At 42.2% G+C, this 9,715-nt stretch overlaps 1 protein-coding gene across 5 annotated transcripts in view; it reads left to right on the top strand.

Moving 5' to 3' along the window:
- Positions 1 to 9,715, top strand: part of DUS4L (dihydrouridine synthase 4 like) — a 55,742-nt gene that overhangs the window by 689 nt on the left and 45,338 nt on the right. For 3 of the 5 annotated variants that reach the window (XM_053253045.1, XM_053253041.1, XM_053253042.1), the window contains exons 2-3: positions 4,874 to 5,004; positions 7,136 to 7,257. In XM_053253045.1, coding sequence (XP_053109020.1) covers positions 4,874 to 5,004; positions 7,136 to 7,257 — 253 coding nt within the window. Of the gene's footprint in view, positions 1 to 38; positions 251 to 340; positions 396 to 4,873; positions 5,005 to 7,135; positions 7,258 to 9,715 lie in introns of those variants that run through there. The other 2 variants (XM_053253043.1, XM_053253044.1) reach the window with 2 other exon arrangements.

The raw sequence follows: 9,715 nt of genomic DNA, 5'->3' as shown, positions 1-9,715 counted from the left end.
CCGCTGGGCCGGGCTGGTGTGTCATTTCTTTTTCTGCACTCGCTAGCTGGCTGCTTGTGATTGCTCCAGGCATTCTCTCTTTTTCTGCTGCTAAAAAAACATACAACCCATCTGCCCCCAACTTCATCTCCTCTCGCCAGGTTCTGTATAGCCGCCGCAAGTGCATCCTCCTGTTTTAAGCTCCTAACTTTGCAGCCCTAACCTGAATAAGAAACTTCAGCCTCGTCTGGAGAAAGGCCTGCTGCTCATCGTAGGTGTTCAGAATGGCCCCCCTACTAATGGGAGTGCAAACATCTCTATCTCTTTGCGGGAGAGAAGTCGCTTTCGCATGTGGAGGGGGCAGACCGTCAGTTTTGGCACCTAACATATGGTAGTGAATGGATTCAGATTAGTATGTAAGCGCTTTAAAGACCCACGTCTTTAAAAAGTAATTTCGTAGTCAGACTTTATTGGGGTAGAATTCCTTCCAGTCTCACTTGGATCGTTTCAACATTATTTTAAAAATAATAATAAAGTGGATGTTTGACTGATTAATTAATTAATGTCATCATGAGTGTTCTTTTGTGCCAATCTTTGTGATCTTCCCTACCGCCTAGTGGCAAGATACGAAATAGCACAGAAGGAGCAAGCTTCATAAAAGCCACGGCAGTGAATAACATATACAAAGCAGTATCTTCTACAACTTTTCAGCTCACTCTTTACTCTTCCATTTTGCACCCCAACCCTGAGAACATTTAGTTGTAATTAAGTCTATTTATTTCTATGAGACGTGTGCAAGTTAGGCTGGCTTTTAGGATTAGGATGTTAAATATGATTCTTGGCTGCTGGCAGCCAGTATGTTCTGAAATCAAGCAAGGCTCTTGCAAATGAAACAATCTGGTTGATTAGAGAAACAGTGAGCCTTTATTATTATTAATAATGAACATGGCTGGTTATGGTTTACCTACAACAATTCTTCCTTTTAAAGGTATTATTGGATTTTCCCCACCCCCACTGTTTGTGAAAGTGAAGAATGCTGCCGTATTGAGTCATCTAGTTGGAGGGGAGTAAAGACCACCTATTCCCTTTTCACCCACCGAAACCCACAGATTAAATTGTTGCAGTTAATGGTGTGCCCACCTCAGTATGTCTGCTACAGGCAGAAAGTGAGTGCTGCAGAAATGAGTTGGCAGTAGCACTAGCTCAGTACTCTTGATACTAAAATTAAGGAACAAGGGGCTTGAAATGTTGTAAATAAGAAGAGAGGAGCAAGCAAGTCAAGTATACTCTATGAGGGGGGAACAACGCAACATCCTACATACCAAGTTCTTTGCTCTTTCTGAGTTGCGTTAGATCTTTTTTGAACGCTTGTTTTTAACTCTAGATGTTCATTTAATCCCATGATTTCAGACTGGTTTGTTTTGTATCTGGATATGTCACGAAAATCATTTTAATTTTCAGTGAGTCTGGGACTGACTGCCGTAGATTGATTGATTGATTACATCAAGTTGGTGTTGACTCTTAGCAACCACACAGATAGATTCTCTCCAGGATTATCTTTCTTCAACTTCGCCTTTAAGGTCTCTCAAGTCCATCCACCTTGCTGCTGGTCATCCTCTTCTTCTCTTTTCTTCAACTTTTCCCAGCATTATAGACTTCTCAAGGGAGCTGGACCTTCGCATAATGTGTCTGAAGTATGGTAGCTTGAGCCTGGTCATTTGTTCTTTGAGTAAAAATGTTCTGTGATCCATTTGTTTGTTTTCCTGGCTGTCCATGGTATCCTCCAAAAGTCTTCTCGAGCACCAAAGTTCAAAAGCGTCAATGCTTTTTCTGTCTTGCTTCTTCGAAGTCTAGCTTTTGCATCCATAGAGTGTCAAGGGGAAAACCACTGTCTGAACGATTCTAATCTTTGTAGGTGTAGACATGTCATGGCATCTAAATATCCTTTCCAAGGCCTTCACTGCAACCCTACCAAGTACTAGTATGCGGTGAACTTCTTGACTGCTGGATCCTTTACTGTTGATAGTTGATCCTAAAAGGCAGAAGCTATCCACCACTTCAGTGTCTTCATTGTCTATTCTGAGGCTGTTTGTTATTAGTTTAGTCTTCTTTACATTTAGTTGTCCCATTTTTTCACTGTTAGCCTTGACTTTCATTACTAGAGCTTGCAGAACATCCACATTCTTAGCTATCAGAGTGGTGTCATCAGTGTAGTGCAGGTTATTGACTTTTCTTCCTCCAACTTTAAAACCACGCTCACCTTCTTCCAATCCAGCTTCTCTCAGTATATGTTCAGCATATAACTTGAATAAAAAAGGAGAAAGTATACAGCCTTGTCTTACTCATTCGTTGATCTGGAACCAGTCTGTTTCACCATGTTCCATCTGGACTGTGGCTTCCTGTCCTGTGTATAAGTTTCCCATGAGAACAATGAGGTGTTCTGGGATGCCCATTTTCCTACAGATATCCCACAACTTGACATGGTCAATCAACACAATCGAAGGCTTTTCTGTCGTTAATAAAGCACATATTGATTTGTTTCTGGTATTCTTTGGCTTTCTCAATTATCCAGCGTGCATCAGCAATGATGTCTCTTGTTCTTCAGCCTTTTCTGAAACTAGCTTGCACATCCGGCATTTCCCTTTCCATGTAAGGCTCTAATCCGCATTGGATGTGATCCTAAGCATTAATTTGCTAGCATGTGAAATTAAGGATATTGTGCGATGGTTTGCACAATCTATGTCTCCTTTCTTTGGTATGGGTATGTAGACAGACCTCTTCCGATCTGTTGGCCACTGTGTTGTTCTCCAAATGTTCTGACATAGTTTGGTTAGAGCCTTGACTGATTCTTCTTCCATTGTCTGCCATATTTCTGTAGCTATGCCATCTATTTTTGTAGCCTTCCGACTTGGTAATGACCAGAGTGCTGATCTAACTTCATCTTCCCGTACTAGAGGTTCTTGCAAGTAGGGAATAACTGCTAGAGTATCTTGGATGTTGGCGTCCCTGCTGTACAGATTTTCAGTATATTCCTTCCATCTCTGTTTGATCTTCTCTGAATCAGTTACTATCTGTCCTTTGGCATCCCTTAACATACTATTTAGAGGTTGGAACCTCCCTCTGAGTTCAGAGAGCTTTTGGAAAACTTGTCTAGTTTTTCCATGTCTATTTCCATCCTCAAGGTCTTTACAGATGTCATTGTAGTACTGCTCCTTGTCTCTTCTAACAGCTTTCTGAAATTCCCTTTTAAGTTCCTTCCTGAGGTCTTTATCTTTCTGTCTGTTCTGACATCCATTTTGCTTTCTTCTGTTTCTTGGTCTTTGGCAATCTCTTTTTACATTCGTCCATAACAACTTATTTGATTTTATCCCACAGTTCCTCTGGTTCCTTATCAGTGAGGTACAGAACTTCAAAACGGTTCCTGATGTTCTCCTTGAAAATTGTGGCTATATTCTCAAGATCATATCGTGGAGGCTGGATAGCTTTGTTTTTCCGCTTTAGCTTCATTTGGAACTTGCACATGAGCAGTTCATGATCTGTTCCACAATCGGCCCCTAGCCATGTCTTTGCTGTTATAACTAAGCTCTTCCACCTCCTTGCACCAATAATGTAATCAATTTTATTTCGGTGTACTCCATCTGGTGGTGTCCATGTGTATAGGCACCGATTTGGTTGTTTGAAGAATGTGTAAGCAATGAAGAGATCATTGGCTTGGCAGAAACTAATAAGTTATTCTCCTGCTTAGTTTCTGCTTCCTAGGCCATATAGGCCAACTGGGTTTTCTTCCTTACCTTCTCCAACTTTGGCATTCCAGTCTCCAACCACTAGCATCACATCTTGCTTGCATGTTCTGTCAATTTCAGACTGGACTTGAGCATAGAACTCATCAATCTCCACTTCTTCTGCATCAGTTGTTGGGGCATAGACTTGAAGAACTGTCATGTTAAAGGGTTATCCACGAAATCTAATTGATATTAGTCAGTCACTGACCGCATTGTACCGAGGTACTGTCATTACTATATCCTTCCTGACTATGAAAGCAACACCATTCTTTCTTTGGTTTTCGTGTCCCGAGTAGTAAACGGTGTGGTTTTCTGACTGAAGGTGTCCCATTCCAGTCCATTTTAATTCACTGATGTCCAAGATGCCAATCTGTAGTCAATTCATTTCATCTTTCGCTGTGTCTGGTTTTCCCATATTCATGCTTCTTATGTTCCACGTTCCCATTGTAATTCTGTCTTTGCAGCTTTGGATTTTCTTTTCCCGCATGGCAGCATCAGCTGCTAGACATCCAAAAGGCTTTAGTCTAACCACGTCATAAACACCATCAGTACTTTGAGAGATCCTTAGCTCTTCCTCAGTAGCATGTTGAGTACCATCCAATCTCAGGGGCCCGTCATCTGGCTCTACATCGACAATCATTCCATTTTGTCTATCCATGTGGTTTTCTGAGTTTACCACAGGAGTGGTTTACCATTGCCTTCTCCCACGCAATATGAAATGATGCCTTTGTTGTTGTCACTGAAGTGATCATCTGCCTCCAGCATCTTCCTATATTGCTGCTGCCCAATATAGGTGCCTGTTTGCTTTAGCTGGGCAGCTGGGATGACCTTCGTGCTTTGGATGACCCTACTGGGAATATACCTCCCAGCATACTTTGCTCATCCTTCCCAAGAAAACCCTCTTCCCGCTGCTACCACAATGAGGCAGCATAGCAGGACTTGCAGGGGATTACTCAGAGAAAAACTGTGTCACCTGCATATACATTTTTGACACAACTAAGATACTGTGAAATCTTTAACTTGTTTTATTGAGTTCTAAAGTTTGGAGACAGAGGTGGATACTGAATCTATTACTTAGAGGGCAAGTTACCTCCTGTTTTTTGTTTTTGTAGATGCAGTCTAATAACTTACCTGTGACTAGTCAATTCAGAGAAATCATGGAATGTCCTCTAAGCAACCCAGCTGATTTGTTTCATTCTGGGTGTATTGTGAAAATATGTGCTCCTATGGTCAGATATTCAAAGTAAGTTCTATTTTTAAATTACATCCTATTTATCTCTACATATTCAGTGCATTCACCTCTCCAGAGCTGTGATAAGCAAATCATTTCAGTCACAATGATTATTCTTAAATTAGCGTACTTGTGGATACTACATTCAGTTTGTGGATCATAATCATTTATTTATCATATTTCTATACCGCCTGATATAGAAATAGTTTCTATAAGATTTCTAGAAATCTGTCTAGAAATATTTGTCATGATGTGGTCCTAAGTATATCTACTTTGATGAGACTGCATGTAGAACCAGTTCACACAGGAATCTGTTCTTTGTCCTTTTTAAAATACAGAGTTTATCTGTTGTGAGCAAATTTTTTAATTACGCACATAATTTTTGTGTATGTATCTTGTTGCTTTGTTTAAGGTTGGAACAATATAAGCATTTACTACTACTACTACTACTATGAGAGCCAGTGTGGTGTAGTGGTTAGAGTGCTGGACTAGGACCGGGGAGACCCGAGTTCAAATCCCCATTCAGCCACGGTACTTGCTGGGTGACTCTGGGCCAGTCACTTCTCTCTCAGCCTAACCTGCTCCACAGAGTTGTTGTGAGGAGAAACCTAAGTATGTAGTGCACCGCTCTGGGCTCCTTGGAGGAAGAGCGGGATATAAAAAATAAAGAGCGGGATATAAAAAATAAACAAACTACTATACAGGAGTCTGTGAATAAGCTCCCATGGTACTCTGCTTGCCCCCCATCCCAGCTTACTGTAACAGCTATTGATTCTGACAGTAGTTCTGACACTCAAAGAGTCCTTCCTCAGTAACTTCTTATTTTTCTCCTCTGCGAGTAGGCGAGCAGTCGTGGCAGCAGTAGCAAGGACACTGTTGACAAAGCTGGAATGGGACTGTTGGGGTGACTGGACTAATTGTCAAAACCAGGAGTTGCTCCCACCAGATAGGGGCTTCTGTAAACATGGAGGCCAATTCACAGTCTCCAGTGGAAGCAGCCCTTACTCCCACATAAATTTTGTATTGTCTTTTGTATTTTTTTAGTTGCTAGCAGGTTATTTCCAGTATTGATAGTTTGGGGATGGACTGTATTGTCAGGGTGAAATTGCATGACCATTTTATCTCCCTTTCTTTCAAGAAGGCAGTATCTAGTAGGGATGTGCACAGAACCGGCAGTTCCACCGGTTTGAAGGCGGCGGTGGTGCCGCTTTCAGAGCGGGGGAAGGTGCACTTACCCCTCCCACCATTTCCCCCCCACCAGCATCCTTTGTTAAGAAAGCTGATTGGGGCAGCAGGGAAGTATGTGTGCCGGTGTGTCTGGGACTTCCGGGCAAGGGGCAGCAGGGAAGTATGCTGCTGCCCCTTGCCCGGAAGTCCCAGACACACCGGCATGTGCACACATCGTCTGCACGCAGGCACGTCAGGGACTTCCAGTCATATCCAGCCAATGGGGCGGCAGGCAGGTACGCTGCTGCCCCAATCAGCTTTCTTAACAAAGGACGCCGGGCAGAGGAAAAGTGGCGGGAGGGGTAAGTGTATCCTCCCCCACTCTTAAAGCGGCACCCCCGCCACCTTCGAATCGGCAGAACCACTGGTTCCATGCACATCCCTAGTGTCTAGGACTGTAAAAAGGTTATATAGCTTGGACACAAGAATGATGGTTGTGTATCTGGTTGCCGTTTCCCCTGTGTTCTATAGAAACTAGCTTCTGTAATGACAGTTGCTAATCTGGAGAGAGTGGGGTACTCAATTGGGCCATGATGGATAGGTGCCTCGCTATTGTCTCTCCTTGGATTGATACCCACCAGACTGTAATATATCCAAAATACTTGCTAGAAATAATCCATTAAAGCTGATGTTCTCAAGACGTTCTGGCTAATCAGTTATATTAACACAATTGATTATTCCAGATGTGCCTTGAAGATAGCATTAATTGATTAAACAATTACAAGAAATAGAATAGTTAAATTTTTTCTTTATGCTGTTAGAGGGGAAAGGACCCTTGAAAGTACATCTTCGGCTTTTCTGTGATATGTGAAATGATCCCATTGCATTTTGTGCTGTTTAGGATAACGATGAAAAACAGTGCTTTTAAAATTATTTCTACTTGTCTTTATCTCAAAATGTTCCTCTCTTTTTTCAGATTGGCTTTCAGAACTTTAGTCAGGAAATACAGCTGTGATTTATGCTATACTCCAATGATTGTTGCAGCTGATTTTGTCAGATCTGTGAAGGCTAGACACAGTGAATTCACAACAAACCAAGGTATTATGTTTGCATACTGTTAGATTTTTGAAGATTATAAAATACCATGTCCAGGGCCCAGTTTCTCTCCATTTCCTGATGCTCTCTAAGGTATGCATTCCAATTTCATATAAAACTATAGGGCAGCACATTCATTAGTTGTGACTAAAAACTCTTGAAATCAATGAGAGGAGTTAGTCATCATGACTAACCTAAATCCTGTTAATTTCAATAGGACTTAGCGATCACTAATTTAGTCTGGATGCTGCCCAACATTTATTTAGTTACATTCAGTTTAGTTTTATTCAGATGAGGACTAATCCAAATCTCTGCTGTGCACTTCTGATGTCCCATCTCAGCCCTCTTAACCACATCCAGAGAACAATTAGTTATGGGGCAGCTAACAAGTTGTTGTTGTTCAGGCAATCTAGATATTCCACATCTTAGCTGTTATCAAATGGGAAATGCTGCTGAAACTGATATGATCAGGTGCAGCAACAGTTTCCGGCAAAGGAGTCATAGGCTTGGGGGTATTACTGGACCCGGCTCTGCTTCTGGAAGCTCAGGTAGAGGCGGTGGCCAGTGGTGCCTTTGCACGGCTTCGGCTAGTGCGCCAGCTGCGTCCCTTTCTTGAGAAGGCAGATCTGGCCACGGTTCCCCATGCCTTAGTCACGTTGTGACTGGATTACTGTAACGCACTCTACATGGGGCTGCCCTTGAAGAATATCCAGAAACTGCAGCTAGTGCAAAATACGGCAGCGAGGGTTTTATCTGGAGCTGCCCGATGGGAGCACATCACACCCATTCTGAAAGAGTTGCACTGGCTGCCAGTTTGTTTCTGGGTCCAATTCAAGGTGCTGGTTTTGACCTTTAAAGCCCTTAACGGTTTGGGCCCAGGGTATCTGAGGGACCGCCTGCTCCCGAGGGTTGCTGCACACTTGACAAGGACATCTGAGGGGGCTCTGCTCCAGGTGCCGACAATGAGGGAGGCCTGGCTGTCGTGCACTTGGGTCAGGGCCTTCTCTGTTGCTGCCCCCAGGCTTTGGAATGCTCTCCCAGTGGCCATTCGCTCCTCAGACTCCATCACAGCTTTTAGAAAGCTTGTTAAATCTTGGCTTTTTATCCAGGCTTTTACATGATTGTTTTTATTGCTGCTTCTATGTGTTTTTACCTGTTGTATCGTTTTTATGCTTGTATTTTATAGATTTTAGATTTGGTTTGTTTTTATATTTTTAGCTTAAATACTTTTGTCATTTTATTGTATTTTTTTAAACTTTTGTAAACCACCTTGTGATTGTTTTTAATGAAAGGCGGTATATAAATGCAACAATAAATAAAATAAATAAGTCCCCAGTGTCCTGTTCCTTAGAAACAGTATTCCATGGCACTTGGGCTGGGGAGTCCAAGTATACCATATATGCCTACAATTTTCTAGGGCTTGGCTGCTTGAGTAAAAATAGGAACATAGGAAGTGGCCTTCTACCGAGTCAGACCCTTGGTCCATCTAGCTCAGTATTGACTGGCAGCAGCACTCCAAGATTTCAGGCAGGAATCTTTCCTAGTTCTTCCTGGAGATTGAACCTGAGACTTTCTGCCAGAGATTGAACCTGAGACTTTCAGAGTCTGGAAGATTGAACCTGAGACTTTCTGCATGCAAAGCAGAATCTCTGCCACTGAGCTGCCGCCCCATCCCATATGTAATGGGATTTGTAAGAGATGATAGCTCTGAAGCATCAGGGAACTTTTGTGGATGCCCCCAGCTTAAGCTTTCATCTTCACATTCTATACTGGTGTAACAGTACAGAATGTGAGATTGGGCTACAAATTGGGATAACCCTAGTTCAAATCTCCTCTGCACTGTCTTAAGAAAGTTGCTGTCCCTCAGCATCAACCACTTCACTTGCAATATAGAAATAATATAATGGTGGAAGGCAATTTTTTTAAAAAATCCCACCTTAACTATATCGTGCTGGTGTGTCAGTAATAATACTACCCTCTACCATACAAGGTGTCACCTTAAGTGGCGCAGCTGGGAAATGCTTGACTAACAAGCAGAAGGTTGCTGGTTTGAATCCCCGCTGGTACTATATTGGGCAGCAGCGATATAGGAAGATGCTGGAAGGCATCATCTCATACTGCGCGGGAGATGGCAATGGTAAACCCCTCCTGTATTCTACCAAAGACAACCACAGGGCTGTGTGGTCTCCAGGAGTCGAAATCGGCTTGATGGCACACTTTACATTACCTTACAAGGTAATGGTAAGGATTACAAAAGAATGAATACAAAGCACTTTTCTAAGTGCTGTATAAATGCTAATTATTAACTATTCCAAAATAATTCTGTTCTGTTCCACAAAGAAAACAGAGCTGTGCTATGAAGTAAAGGGTGTTATGAGAGACCTTGTAAATGCTATTAAAGTAACAACATATTTTTATTATGAGTAACCAATTATAAATTTAAAATATGTCATAACAAAAT

The sequence above is a fragment of the Hemicordylus capensis genome, chromosome 5, assembly GCF_027244095.1.
Source record: "Hemicordylus capensis ecotype Gifberg chromosome 5, rHemCap1.1.pri, whole genome shotgun sequence".
NCBI classification, from domain to species: Eukaryota; Metazoa; Chordata; class Lepidosauria; order Squamata; family Cordylidae; genus Hemicordylus; species Hemicordylus capensis.
Note: the sequence above shows the minus strand (reverse complement) of the source record. Positions and strands in the feature narration are given on the sequence as shown.